The 14,742-nt window shown below is 38.8% G+C and overlaps 3 protein-coding genes and 1 long non-coding RNA gene across 5 annotated transcripts; 1 reads left to right on the top strand and 3 right to left on the bottom strand.

Moving 5' to 3' along the window:
• Positions 1-367: 367 nt before the first annotated feature.
• LOC135939043 (uncharacterized protein CG5098) lies at positions 368-13,092 on the top strand. 2 transcript variants are annotated; one of them, XM_065483187.1, is made up of 8 exons: positions 368-407; positions 6,192-6,308; positions 6,704-6,823; positions 7,048-7,572; positions 10,641-11,077; positions 11,136-11,405; positions 12,171-12,308; positions 12,406-13,092. In XM_065483187.1, the coding sequence occupies exons 1-8, from the start codon at positions 383-385 to the stop codon at positions 12,445-12,447; spliced, it is 1,674 nt and encodes a 557-aa protein (XP_065339259.1). In that variant the 5' UTR covers positions 368-382; the 3' UTR covers positions 12,448-13,092. The 2 variants fall into 2 exon arrangements, with proteins under 2 accessions (XP_065339259.1, XP_065339258.1); XM_065483186.1 differs by lacking the exon at positions 368-407 and adding an exon at positions 5,940-6,112.
• On the bottom strand, positions 2,843-5,549 carry LOC135939044 (UDP-glucosyltransferase 2-like). Its single transcript, XM_065483188.1, has 5 exons — positions 5,094-5,549; positions 4,376-4,817; positions 4,090-4,309; positions 3,249-3,468; positions 2,843-3,190 (listed from the first exon to the last, which is right to left on the bottom strand). The coding sequence occupies exons 1-5, from the start codon at positions 5,459-5,461 to the stop codon at positions 2,947-2,949; spliced, it is 1,494 nt and encodes a 497-aa protein (XP_065339260.1). The 5' UTR covers positions 5,462-5,549; the 3' UTR covers positions 2,843-2,946.
• On the bottom strand, positions 8,869-9,637 carry LOC135939046 (uncharacterized). Its single transcript, XR_010574710.1, has 2 exons — positions 9,480-9,637; positions 8,869-9,046 (listed from the first exon to the last, which is right to left on the bottom strand). It is a non-coding gene; the product is annotated as an uncharacterized LOC135939046 (long non-coding RNA).
• LOC135939045 (isocitrate dehydrogenase [NAD] subunit beta, mitochondrial-like) lies at positions 12,325-14,472 on the bottom strand. Its single transcript, XM_065483189.1, has 7 exons — positions 14,307-14,472; positions 14,182-14,250; positions 14,025-14,126; positions 13,631-13,951; positions 13,122-13,286; positions 12,765-12,974; positions 12,325-12,709 (listed from the first exon to the last, which is right to left on the bottom strand). Exons 1-7 carry the CDS (start codon positions 14,349-14,351, stop codon positions 12,473-12,475), a joined length of 1,149 nt encoding a protein of 382 aa, XP_065339261.1. The 5' UTR covers positions 14,352-14,472; the 3' UTR covers positions 12,325-12,472.
• Between the last annotated feature and the right edge of the window lie 270 nt (positions 14,473-14,742).

A 14,742-nucleotide genomic window follows, 5' to 3' on the forward strand; every position in this document is an offset into this window, starting at 1 on the left:
ACATTATCCGTACTACAAACAAGTTCGGCTTTGCCTGCGTTGATGTTTGTAGTCTAATTTGTGCCTGGATTATTGCACAACTATAAAACCAGACCAAAAAAGTTGCAATTCACTCATACCTCATTTTTTTGTGTAACAATTCCCCGAAATAAAGTTTCACTAATTAGGCGCGACCATCCCGCTAGGGGAAATAAATACTGGCGTTTTCCTGGTCAGTCAGACGCGCGAAGCAATCGATAAAATGCATGAGCGAGGCGCGCCGAAATAATGAATTGTGCGAGATCGGATTGCGCGGCGCTGCGAGAGGCTTTTCCGTTTCCACGAGGGGTGGCAACGAGCCGGGCTGTGTGGGGCTGTGTTTGCTGAACGAGCGAGCATCGCGATGGCCAGCCAGCAGACGACGCACGGTGAGAAAAAATTATCATGCGATCCCAGGCCCAGCATCCGCGCCGATTGACATCGCGGGCATAGTTTCTAATCGCAGTCACGAGAGCTGTGAGAAGAAATGCGCGCCGCACACAATTTCGCGTCTTTCTCTCTCTCTCGCGGCGCCGTTTCTTTCGCTTGTAATGCCTTTTTTATTGAGACTAATTTTCGTCCGCGCCGCGCGGCTCTATTTTATTATTTCTTGCGTAATAGTTAAACGCGGAAAATCATTTCTGGCGCTGCCGTGGATACGTGTTTCGCGTCATGTCCCACATGCCGACAAAGATGCTGTATTAAAGGGGTTGTTTCGAACACGCCCCTAAATCTATTATATTGATCTCGGCCTGCTGACGGTGGCGAAAACAATTTCGTAGCTCGTCTCTTTTTCGACGGTTTCTCACCTGTTGCACTTGTGCGTGATGCACGATTTAGGATTTATTGTTCATAGTGAAATTGTAGCTTCTGACATGCGAATTTGGTTCCCAATTGGACTCTATTCTGGTTATGTAGAGCAACTCTCCCTGTCCAAAAATTCAGCAGTTTTGTAACAAGAAAAAAAACGAGTATAACAAAATTTTAATTTGTAAAAATAAATTGATATTCTGGTTTACTGAGCTAGAAATAAATAAGTCTCAGGTCAGGTTTAATTATTTTTCAACAAAATCTCACATTTTTTTTAAAATGGAAATTTAAACAACAAAATCAGAGCACGCTTTTACATTGCAACATGTACCTACATATCTTTTCTCTGGAGTTTATTACAATATTAGCTTAGTCTCGCTTGTTAAATTACTATATATTTTGCTTAATATCTGGGGAACAAATTAATATTTTGAAAATGGTAGGTCCGGTGCACTTTAAACCGAGGGTAAATTGGCACGTCGGAAAAATTTTCTGAGCATCCATTTTGAATTTCACATACGTTTTGGGCTAAAAACTCATAGTTACCCAGCATCTCCAATTTCTATGCTCACAAAGTTTAAATTCACCGTTTTGCCAAATAAATTCAATGTAGAGGTTAAAGTAACGGATTTAAAAATGGTTGAAGTTCTTTCGCATGTCAACATGATTTGCAGCACCAAATAAATTGTGCAAAAAATTTCAATCCGTGTATTCCTGGCAACGTTGAGCACAGCACGAATAAGCACATTAATTATATAAAGCACTGCGGTATTAATCCCTTTTCATAGATTGCAGATTTTATTATTGATCGGAGTAGATTTTGTCACCAATCTTCAGGATGGGGCTCTTAAAATCTGTTACCGTTGGTTTATTCACACCGATGACGCAGCGCAGAATTTTAATTGCATCCGCTTGTATATCGTCTCACCAATTTTTTTGCTAAAACTTGGCGTTATTTAGCATTTAATGGGAGACTCTATATCAATTCATTTAAATCATACAAGAAAAGGCTCTCATCCACGTATATAACCCCCATCCGAGAGATTCGTTAATTTTAAGAGGTCCAACACAGCAGGTTCCTTTGGTCAGCGCAAAATTTAAAAATTTCTCAAGAAAAAGACGCGCAGTGAGGTTGTTTATGAGATATTGACTGAATAAAATGTTCACTTGAAAGTGTAGATTTGCATCTTCTCCAAAGTGACTAAAATAAAGAGCTGGATAACCGTTTTAGGTAGTGAAGAATCAATTATTATCTCGCGTTTTTATAAATTATTGAAAATTTCGAGCTTGAGCAATACTTTCACTAGTCATAATAATACAGCACTCTAAATCGAATAAACGGTTTGAAAAGCTATTTTTTGTTACCTGGCTTCATACCTCTCTATATGTATTAAATAAAATAAGATAAATACCATGTTGAGTTAGATTTTACTTTTTTGAAGGATAATTTTTGTTACTTTTTGGAATCGTAACCTGTTTTTTAGCGGCTCAGTGAGTTCTAAGATTTTCCGAATATTTTGCATGCCCTCTCCGATTGCCAAGTTGGAATAAGATTGACAAATAGCTGGAATAGCTTAGATTGTCAAGATCGAGTGCCACAAATTGAAGCGAGGTCGTGCTTTGCACATTTTGCCATCAATGCCGTCTGCTTTAGAGTGACAGAAAGTTAATGCCGCACTTACAGTGAGATGGTTCGACACAAGATAAACATTTTTAATGTGGGAAGAAAAACATCTCGGAAACCTGTTCCCGTAGCAGGTAATAGCTCAAAATCTTTTTGGTTTGCACGAGGTGATTTAATTTCGTCTATCATTATCTCAGAAATGCGACTCAGATTTATTGCTTTCATTTTGTCGCTTCTTAAAAACTGCCATTAAATTGGTGTATAGAGATATCTAAAAAGGAATTTTAAAAAAGTAATTAATGATTTTTTAACATTTACGAGAAAATCGCATTAAATACTGCCGAAAAAGGAGGGTGTGATTCAGCGCTGGAATTCAAGTAGACAAATATGCCGCCTTTAAATTACGCTTTTATTACCTGGATAACATATATACAATACATTTCATATTTTATTTTAATTTATTATAATGAATTTACAATTAATATCAAATTTTTTTAAAATAATTTTCTATCAATAATTTTGAATAACAAATAAATAATTAGAACAGAAACAGCAGCAAGCGCGGCTGCCACGTCAAGCGAATACAATTTAAACCAACTCTCGTTTCTCCAGGCTAGTTGCAAGTGCTCGGCACCTTTGTGCCTAATCGCGTATTCTGTCCAAAAAACCGCTCTCTCCAACGCACTTTCCGGCTGGTCCTTTGCGATTCTCGACATTTCCTTCGCCTGCTTCGAAAAGCTGATTTCATGGATATATATATAAGGTTTAGTTAATTGATTTTCGTTCTTTAAAGCACCTGTTGTTCTCCAGCATATGAGCAATTGCTTGGCCGAATTTTCTTTTCCCAAGATCAGCAACGCTCAGTTTGACTCCCACGCCTTTGTCCACTACGCCTTGTCCGTTCAAATGCTGGTCGGAATAAAAGGGAATTGCCAATATCGGAACGCCGTGAAATAACGCCTCTTGAACGCTCAATCGGCCGCCGTGTGTGATGAAGAGGCGCAGCTTCGGATGAGCTGCAACACGATTAGCCAAAATATTCATTATATGAGAGTTCAATTTTTATTTTTAACGTGCTTCTTTTGAAAGATACCAAGAATTGAAAAATTACCATCAACCGGAGGAATAAATTTAAACACTATATTCAAAGGGGAATTTTTTACATATGAAATTTCAGGCTTACATATACATTTATCCCATTTATCTCTGCTATGCTGAATAATGATTTAAACGTAAGCAGCAATCAACCATTCAGAAATATGCGTCATTTTCTCGAAAATTAAGAAAAATTATCACAACGGTTTGCCCATGTTTTTGTGGATTTATTTTATTCTTCTCGCTACATTTTTTATTAAAAGATATGGGCTTGGTTTGTTAAGGAAAAATATCCTTTTAGTAATTCACGATTTTCAGTAGGCGTACAGTACTCATCACTTGAAAAACATAACAAACGTTGAAAGCCTTGGGATTTAACAAGCGTAAAACTCTTCAAAAAATTATGGTGTTAAAGGATATTTTAAATTCCTGGACAATCCCAATGAAAAAAATAGTCATCCTCTGAACGTAACGAAACAAAAGTTTAAACAAATTGAACCGTCCTAATGATTATTAAAAATTAAATGAATGAGTCTCATTACCAAGTATATCTTGTTGAGGCACCCACTTGTCTATCATCACGTTAGCCGGCTTATCTGGCACGCTCTCAGACTCGAATTTCCAGATCACTTTCATGTCAAGTTCCCCAAACCTTTGCAAAATGCTTTGAATCGTTTCATTCGGGAGCGAGCTGCTTTTAATATTGGACCCAAAGCTCATAAAAATAAAACTTTCCATCTCTTCGAGGAAATCCGAATATTTCTGAAAAAAATTATCAGGTATTGAAAGATATAAACATTTTTTAAGTAAATTAATCTAAAAATTTACTCTTCCCAACTGATTTCCATTACTGCACTGAATACATCCAACTTCCTTCACGGCGGGGGGCAAAAACCTGCCAGGGTCGAGCCCGACGGGGCCGGAGTTGCTGAGAAACACGTTGAACGTTTCCAATGAACGAATCGGTGGCAAAGGGCCGAAGTGTTCCTCCGCCAGGGCCTGGTGTCTGGGTGTGTGGACGAGCCAGTAATTGAGCTGAACGATTTGCGTTAAGAGCCAGTTGTGCAGACGCTGCCAAAAGCTCATGGCGCTGGGCACGGGCAGAAACTCTAAAGGGTACGCGGCAGGTGGTGTCCACAAGTTCAGGGCGTCAAAATTCCAGTGGGACAGGCCGTGGGCCGAAATGCCGACGGTGGCGGTGCCGCGAAACTTGTGCAAAACGCCCAAAAAGCAGTCAAATCCGACCGACTCATAAATTATCAAATCAAAGCTGCGGAGGAGAGGAAATTCGATATTGGTAATAAAAATAAAAGGGTTTTAATAATGCTCGATTAAAATACAAAAGAGAACAAATAAATTTCAATATAAACAGAAATACCGAAAATACCAATAATTTTTGTTTATTCAGAATTTTTATCTAGCAGAGAGGGTCGAGATTTTTTTAGATGACTGATATTTTTCAGTCTGTTATCTTTACTTATATAATTAATTAAAATTTCTTTTTCTGTGGTTAAAAATGTCCCCTTCACCAGGCAAAAGATTATACCTTTCCTCCAATCTCAGCAGTTCTTTCATTCCTTGGGCCTCAAGCTGCACTTTGCACGTGTTGTAGACAGTGCCAAACACGAATTGCATGTTGCCGAATGGGCCGAAAGTGCCGACGCTTTCAAACGAAACAGTTTCAGCGTTGCTGAAGGAGCCGTTCAGGTGGACGTAGCGCAAATGTGGTCGGCTTTTTGCCTCGCGTCCCGAAAAGACGATCAAATCGTGGCCACGATCGGCTAAGGCTTCCATGAGGACGTGATTGAAAATCCCGTGACTTGGGGACGGCACTGGCAGAACTGCCAGGATTTTAGCGCCATGAGCACACGTGAAAATAAATAACAATCTCTTGCATAAATATTTTACAAGCATTTTGTCTGAAATACAAAAAGCTATAATTTAATTGATCGTTCTTACTAAGCAGAATTTTCAGACAAAAATCAACACCAAATTGCGGTCATACTGATTTTTATCTTATCACAACCATTAACGGCCTTTATAATAGTGTCTCGTGCCCTAAAAACACATGTAAGGCTCCATACAACAGAGGGAAAGATTTAAATTTAACTGCTTTTACATTAAATATCTAACAAATTTTGATAAATTTAAAAATTACTATCTCTCGATATTGCCCTTGAATATCGGATTATGTGGCTTGGGTTCGTTTGTTTAATAAATAGACGAATACAAATTAATTGCCTCGATGAAGTAGATTTAATTGGGGAAAATAGAAAATATTGAGATTTTATCATTAAATAATTAAAAATCCTTCTCTGCGAATTCCCGCATCTTTGTAAGGCAACGTCATTAGCTTGCAAAAAATCCACCAGGGGGCTGCACCGGCAGCCATATTTGTTTTGAGCCGCTGCGAGAAAAGAAAGTTCTTGCAGCCCAATTTGCTCAAAATTCGCTAATTGCGTCAATTAGCGTCCAGCTCGTTTCAGTCCGCGCTTCTGTCCGACTAACCGGGACCTCTCAAGGCCCGCATGTCCACGAGGATCGATCCCACGGCCGCGAATCGAGGTTCGAGCCGGCAGCCCCTCGCTGAGAGGGGAGTTCGGTAACATCGTCGCTTATCTCTCTCTCTCGTCTCTTTCCACAGGGCCAGGAGGGAGTTCGAGTGATTGTGAGGCTTATCAGCCACCGCCGCCGCCGCCGCAGCAACAACATCAGTTCTATAATCAGTTCTACAACCAGCAAAATCAACATCACCAATCCAGTAAGCAGAAGTAGTCGTGTTAATTAACGCGAATTATAGATGTTTTATCTTCTTAATGCAGTGGTTAAAAGCTTGAAAAAATTGACCTTCAAATTTTTTCATGTGAAATTCTTGGTGTGAATTTTTGCCTGTGTTGTAAAAAAATATTTTTTTTTAAATTTAAATTCTTTAAAATATTATTTGCTATTTACTTAACAGATGGCGCGTATATAATACCACAGCATGCTTTTGCACTAAAATAAACATTATATGTACGACTCAGAATTAAATTACTTAACAATTATTTTGTAATGACTCGTACGTCATAATATTAATTACATCTATTTTGATAAGAATGAAATGAAAAGTTAAATAAATTATTGACAGTTAGATACCTATTTTATTTGTGTTTTCAGATGGGTCCCCTTACCAAAACTATGACCCGAGACAAATGAACTACAACAATTTCCATCAAGGCAGTCATCAGCAGCAGTACCATCCTCAATGGTGTCCACCCCGACCTTATTACAACAACAGTAAGAAACTAACTAAGAATAAAATCAAGAAAAGTTAATTAAAATTTGTTAAAATATTTTTCAACAATTTTTACTATGAGATCTGGTAGGCAGGACTACTTTCAAATGTGGCCGCCAGTCTCCCCACTTGAAATATTTTGTATTATTGCTTAAAACCAACCTGGCGACCATATTTTAAGCAACGTGCAGAGCAATGAATCATCTCTTATGATTTTTATCCTCAGGTCAAGCAGATTACGCAGCTCATTTCCCTCAGCAGCAGCACCAGCAGCAACAGTTCTACCAGCAGCCAGATCCGCAGCGGCCCTCGTGGCCGCCTGTTGAGCGACCGCCGCACGCCCCACTGGACAGCCTGCAAATGCTCGTCAAGGAAAACGGTCCGGTGAACGGAGACAAACGGCCTCGGCCGTCGGACGAGGGGGCCGACGGAGAGGGACGCAAGAGAAGGAGAAAATCGGACCGGCCGACGAGGATCAGCAACGGCAGCACGCAGTCGACTGACGAGCCTCCATCGACGGAGCCGCCTTCTAAAGAGCCGCCCACAGAACAGCCGCCTCCAGAGCAGCCACCCCCAGTTGAGCCAACACCCCCAGTGGAGGAAGCCAACCCCAAAGAGGGACTCGTGGAGACTGAGACGCCCTTGGAGCCTCCTGCGGTCAACGGAGCGGCGGAAGAGGCTGCCAGTGACCGGTCAACGCCTCTTTTGGAAATTCGCACTGACGAGTCAAACGAAGCACCTCTTAGTCAAGGTGAGTTAATTAAAAAATATTGTGGGCTGTTGATTTGAAATTGTCAAAATATAATTAAAATTATGCGATTTCTTTTTTAATTAATCAACTTGATATTAATAATTTTTAACTTTCCTGATTTTTTTGGGGGAAAAAATCATTGACACTTTGCGTCCTTTTCAACTGGGCTTAGGGATTGACCTTCAAATGAGATAACCAAATTAAAAAATATTAAATTACGGAATTGCTTCTAGTTTTGGCTGATAAACACAGTGTTATTTCATGGAGATTGTTAAAAAATAATCAGTACATGAAAGTCAATCCACACAGATTACAATTTCAAATTTTATACACAGAATTGTTTTATAATTGCAAATTTATTTTGTTACGCAAGACGCAGAATTTTTTAGCTTGAATTTTTAGCATAAATTAAATAAAATTATTTGAAGCTCGTTATTTTATTTTTATTTTATTTAATGGTTTCGTTGAAGCGAGGGTTAATGGTGACATTCTTGGTACTCCTGCCGCAGTGTTGATTTGATTATGTAATTACTGCTGATAAGGCCCACGAGGCCAAAACAGTTTCTATTCAATCAGTATTAGGAATGTGGGAGAAAATTTTAATGTAAATATCAGGTTTTTTATTCAAATTCCATAAAGCAGGTCATTTTACGAAAAATAAATTCAATTCAACTCGATTAAACCAGGAATTTGTTGTTTCTTTAAATGATTTGTTTGGTTATACTATCGTGGATCTCAAAATATTTGCTTTGTTCAGTCATTTTTTCCATCCTCAAAATGATGAAAGTCAGCAATAATTAGAGTAATTTACTGCATGAACCCGCATAAAAAAATATCGCCTGAGAATGTTCTAAGAATATACCGACTTCGCCCAGGATTAATCTAAAAAATTAATTATATATGAACTTTTGATACGGTTTTTCGTGATACTGGATTAATCTGTAGATTGTTTTCTGAGAATATTCTCAGGATGATCTAGGATTATTCTGCCGGGCTTTGTTTCAAAAAGCTCTAAAGAATGATCCTAGAACATTCTCAGAATATACTTCTGGATTAATCTTTGGATTGATCTAGGATTAATATATAGCGTATCAAATCTTTACTTTAGATTATTTTTTTAGGATAATCTTAGAATGTTCTTAGGTTATTCTAATATCATTTTAAGGTTAGCATAAAGTGTGACAAAAATTATCCCTAAATAATTCTTAAAATCAACTTCAGAGTGTTCCTAGAATATTACAAAATACTTTATTATTGCGATTTAATTGGGAATTATTTAAATAATCACAAACTTAATTTAAATTTTAAAAATATGCATTATTTATTAGTTATCAATCATATCACATATTATATTACAGCTACAAAATTTTATATCATACGATGCCAGCACTGCCTATCTGGAAGCCCAAACTGCAGAACTTTAACGATTGCATCTTTTTTCGTCGTGTAAAATGTCACCGGAAGGCTCTTGAAGCTAAAAAAGGGAGAGACTCAAAGAAAAAACTAAATAATATCTTTTATTTCAATTAGCTTTGCTTAGAAAATGGAAGGTTCAAGTATGTAAAAATCATGCATAATATTTTTCCATTTTCCATGCAAAGCCAATTGAATTAGAATGTGTAGTAAAAATTCTCGTAAGCGTACTACAAATGCCACCGCGATTTACATGGAAAAATTACATTTTTCATCACCGACTGACAGTTTCCGCCACCCAAACTTATTTACGGGGTTCTAATTATGATCTTAAGGACTGGCAAGAATCTATTATCAAAATATAGGAGGCAAAAACCGTACAAGTTAGCGGCGAAAAGTGTAATTTTACCATAAAACCCATAAAACCGTTGGATTTGAAAGTTGCGCGATGTTTTAATTTCTTTGTACGCTATAATCTATAAAATGAGACTTACCTTGTTAACCGCTGGATCCAGGCCATCCGTCCGAGTCCGCGGGACGTCCGTGTTGTCCCTTACTGGCGGCGTCCAGCGTCCAATAACTTTGATTTGAACGGCGGTTGACCGTTGACGCGTTAGACAAAGAGCGAGGCAGGATTTTGTAAGTCTCTTGCTGCTGCTGCTCGCTAGTCCTGCTGCCACCGTCCGTCGCCCCTCCCCCGCTGCACAACAGAGGCAGGCGGCAGCATAGGCATTCCATGCAAGTGCGTGCATGCATGTGCAGCCGCCGCTACCACGCGCACACTAAAATCGCCCTTTTAACCCTTTTTTGTCCTTCTGACCTTTATTTTTAAATTTGCCCGTTTGTCGGTAGCATGAATTAAGACTCTTTGTGTTAGGAGATTAATTTTTTCAATCGAATTTATGATTTTTTTTACCTTTTTTTAATCTGGGCTGCTTCTTTGAAAAAAAGGCATTATAATTTTGTGTTAAATAATGCAAAAGGTTAGGGTTTAATATTAAAATTTAATCCATCGACTTAATTAAAAAATATTTCCCAGACAAATAATTTTTGTGATAACGATTTCAAAATATTTAACAATATGGCAGTTAATTTTCTTGATTAAATTATATGTTTCATATTTAATTTTGTGTTTTTAATTTTAAGAAAAATATCTAAGTTCTTCTCTTTTAGGGTTTTTTTACAGAATATTCTAGGAACATTAAAAAATATTTTGAATTAATCTCAGAATGATCCATAGAATAATCTGGGGATATTCTATTAACTATATTCAAATTTCCCCTTTGGGATTATTCTAGGGATATTCTTGTAGATTAATCTCTAGATTGACTTTAGAACATTCTAAGGTTAATCTGAATTAATTCCAGGAAAATTCTATAAATTAATTTTTTAGATTAATCTCAGAATGATTTAAAGAATAATCTGAGGATATTTTTTTAGATTAATCTCTAGATTGATCTTAAACATTCATAGATTAATCTCGATTAATACAGGATTAATCCTGGATCATTTTTTTGGATTAATTTTTTCGGGTAAATTTTGATTAATCTAGGAATATTCCGGATATTCCTGGGTTATATTTTTTTATGCGGGAAGAACGACTTGTGGGATTTTTAACAAACGCCAATTCAAAAATTAAATGAAACAAATTCTAGGAGAGCCAAGTGAATCTCAACCACCATCCACTCCAACCAAACCAAAAAACGATGACGCTCCTGCTGTAGAAACAACCGAACCAACCCCAGAGACTCCTGTGGTTACGCCCAAAAAGAAGGGTCGGCCGAAGGGATCAAAGAACAAAAACAAAACGGTGCGCAAGAAAAAGAAGGGGGTGGAGATGGTCTTAGACGATGATGAAGATATTGGCAAGAAGAAGAACAAGAAGATAACAAAGAAGCTGGGAAATGAAGGAAAGAAAAAGGTGGTTGCGAAAGCAACTGAGCCGCCCCCGCCTGAAGAGAAACAACTGCCTAAGGGCCCATTGGTGAGGGTCTCGGGCGACAAAGAGACTGTGGTCAACTCAGGAAAGTCGGAGGAGGAGCTGGGCAAGAAGCCGCGCTCCTGCTTCAACGACACCGAACTCAGAACCAAGGTTTGAATATTTTGTCAGTTGAAAATACAAGTTTGTGCTTATCTTGATGTCTGCACAGGTCGCTGGAATGGGTTTCAGCTCGGCAATGGCTCAACAATATGACGCTTTTACTATAGACGAAACCTGGGTCTGCGCCTTCTGCAAAAGAGGTTCTCACCAGTATGGCTTGGGTGATCTTTTCGGTCCTTATTTCGTCCAGACGGCAAAGAAGAAAAAGAAGTTTGAAGTGTGGGTGCACGAGTCTTGTTGCGTCTGGGCGCCTGGCGTCGGACTCGTTGGACAAAGACTTATTGGCCTGCAAGAGGCCATCTTTTCCTCAGCTGACAAGGTATTTAAAATGATTATTATGTTTGGAATTTAAGAATGCTTGATGGGTTTTTTAGGGTCTAGTTAACTTAATATACACTAAATGAGCTTGTTTTATTACATTTTTAAACATAAGAGCCACACTTCAAATCATTTTATATATTGTTTTATAGCCATAAACGGCTTAAATCGCCCTCAAAACAATATGTTTTATTATCAAAATAACTTTCCTGGTGTGATGAGTTTTTCTCTCCATAAACTCGAATTTATAAGATGATTTTTGACCGATTTCGTCATTTCCTGGAACCTTCAAATTCTTTCAATAGTTAAAGTTGGATAAATATTGACTACAGACCAATTAGTTGCTGCTAGTTGTCGATGCTAACCTAATTTGTAAAGATTTCAAGTCAATTACGACCTTCCCTGCACAAAGTTTATTCGCGCATTTTATTTTTACAATCTCATCCGCTATTTTAACGGAAAAATTATAATTTTTAATTAACAAAAGCCACAATTCGTGTTTAATTGAACAGCTAATTTAGCGAGTTTTAAGAGATGTAACACTTTCAAAATTCACAAAATAAAACATCTGAATTTGACATAGAAATCATTTTTTAAAGATACAAAAACGTAATTAATTGGCAATCAAAATACGATTTTTTGGTCAGAAAATCTACCTGAAAGATGGATACATTTAATTTGGAAATTCGCTCCAAAACCATCAAACAATCGTAGTTACCTTTATGTCTACTCTGCATGGAAACTAAAATTCAACCTGAAATTATAGGAGTGCGAGGTGTGCAAGAAAAAGGGAGCAATGATAGGTTGTGTGAAGAGGGGATGCGAGCGGAGAATCCATTTCCCATGCAGCGAGAACTGGTACTTGGACAAAGAGAATTTCGTTTCCTGCTGCCCGGAACATGAGGTGAGTTAAAAACTGCTTTTTAATCTCAACAATATTTATTTAGAAATGGAATGACAATTCCGGAATGTGAAGCTAAGTTCTAAGCACAATCTCTCAGAGGATTCCACGAGATCCTCAAACTCTGTTGCAGAAGAAGTGACGACCCTGCGGCAGCGCCAGGCCGGCTAGTAGCGTTCCATGCTGCGGATGACGGCCATCGTGAATTGTTTGGTTGTGGCCTGGCCTCCGAGGTCCTTGGTGCGCACTTTGCCTGCCTTAAGAACCATCTCCACAGCATTCCTCACCATATCACCGTAATACTGAAGATTCACATGATTCAGCAGATTGGCAGACGTGAGCAGCATCGCCGTCGGGTTAGCCACGTTCTTGCCCACGGCCTCTCCGTAGGTGTGCCTCGCGCCCTGCATTGGAATAATTAGTGTAATCCGGTAATAACGGGACCGACGTTGATGTTACCTGTTCGAAGAGCACGCATTTGTGACTGAAACTGGCGCCGGCGACGAGTCCCGCGCCGCCCACCAGTCCAGCCGCCAAATTCGTGATGATGTTGCCGTACAGGTTTGGCATGACGCACACGTCGAATTGCCGAGGGTTCGAAACGAACTGCATGGTGCAGTTGTCCACGATCATTGACTCAAACTTGATCTTCGGATACAACTTGGCGACCTGCGACCGAACAAAGTGGTTATTATTTTTTACAAAACCTCTGTGACAGTTAGTTGGCAGTTTGTATGAATCCACCGACTAATGAAAATAAAAAAAGCAAAAAAAAAATATCTGTAAATTTGGGAAGTTTTATTTAAATTGTCTCACCGCTTCGCAGCTCTTCAAGAAGAGACCGTCTCCGAGCTTCATGATGTTAGCCTTGTGCACAGCTGTCACTTTCTTTCGGTTGTACTTGGTTGCGTAATCGAAAGCGAACTTGGCGATGCGCTCACTGTTTTTACGGGTTACGACCTTAAGACACTCGACCACTCCCTGGAAAAATAATTAGAAATAATTTTTTTAAAAATGAAAATAAATCATTATTTTAGTTTGAAAATAGAGAATCGTCAACCAATAAAAGAACTAAACATTATTGAGACAGGTGTTTGTAGATAACATGCTATCAAAATTGATGTGGGGCTTGTTATTGATTTGGAAATCAAGATCAATAATATAAATAAATGCGTATGTTCGCTCCAATAATTATAAGGCTATATAAGCTTTAATTTCTTTCACAATTTTCATATTATTTCCTTGAAGCCCATTCTTAAAACATTAATCATAGCACATTATGTTCCTTGATGAATTTAACTTATGAAAGAAATATGATTTCTTACCTTTACAGTTGTGTGCTCAAGCGCCGAGTACTCTCCCTCAGTTTGTTCTCTTATTATTACAGTGTCCACATTCTGATGTCTGCTGCTCCCTGGCAAGGACTTGACGTGGACAACGTGTGCGTAGAGATCCAACCTCTTTCTCAGTTTCATATTTAAAGTCTGCAACTCTCCAGTGCGGCTGTAGTCAGGCGTGGTCAGGATGCCCTTTAAGCAAATTCCATTCTTGGCGATCGAAGTGGCCACCTCTTCCAAAGGTGCTGAGAGCTCAGGGTGCACCTCGCTCAAAAAATATCTTTCAAAATCGATGGGAACTCCCGCAGCCTAAATTAGAAACGTTGTGTACTCGTTATCACATGATTAACACACACTATTAGCTGTAGTTAAGATTTTTCACCTTGAAGACTTCAATGACCGAATCAATCAATTCCGGTCCGACACCATCCCCAGGTATTAAAGTGCAGTTCGTCCGCCCCTTAGGTTTCGAAACTGGCGCTTGCTATAAATAATTTAAATCGTAGCATTTATAAACTTAAAATAAAAAAAATACTTACACTATACTGAGCGGATGCTACTGCGGTCGAAAATGCGGAGTTAGCCTGAACGCCATAAGTAGCGCGTCCCTACACAAAACGAATCATCATTTTCCGCACTTTTTGATCTAGTTAATCTTTCTTACCAATTGACCGAATAGCCTGGAATACCTGAGTGCCAGGCTGGCCATTGTAGCCGGCAGGTGTACGGCGAAAACTGGGGTGAAAAATTAATGAAGTTAGTGGCGGAGCGAATAAAAAACAACCCACTCCCACGTGGTACCAGCTGCGCTACTAGCGTGCTGGCTGCTGCAAGCTAAAGAAGCGTCGACCGTCGACGAACTGGGTTCTCTCCTGTCAGTCGAGTTTAATGGTATGGAATGGAAGCCCCCCACCAGTTTTTACGTTTTCTCTCTCGCCGCCTCGCTTGTTGTTGCGTCAAAAACACGAATAAGAAAATAGGGCCTGAATGTTTTGCCCCTTTTATTTCGAAACAGTTTCTTATCTGCGCCAAACGCGTGTAGCTCTATTTTCCTCATAGACAAAACACGACGAGCAATTATTTCTCTTGACTGAAATTTA

Source organism: Cloeon dipterum, chromosome 3 (genome assembly GCF_949628265.1).
Source record: "Cloeon dipterum chromosome 3, ieCloDipt1.1, whole genome shotgun sequence".
NCBI lineage: Eukaryota > Metazoa > Arthropoda > Insecta > Ephemeroptera > Baetidae > Cloeon > Cloeon dipterum.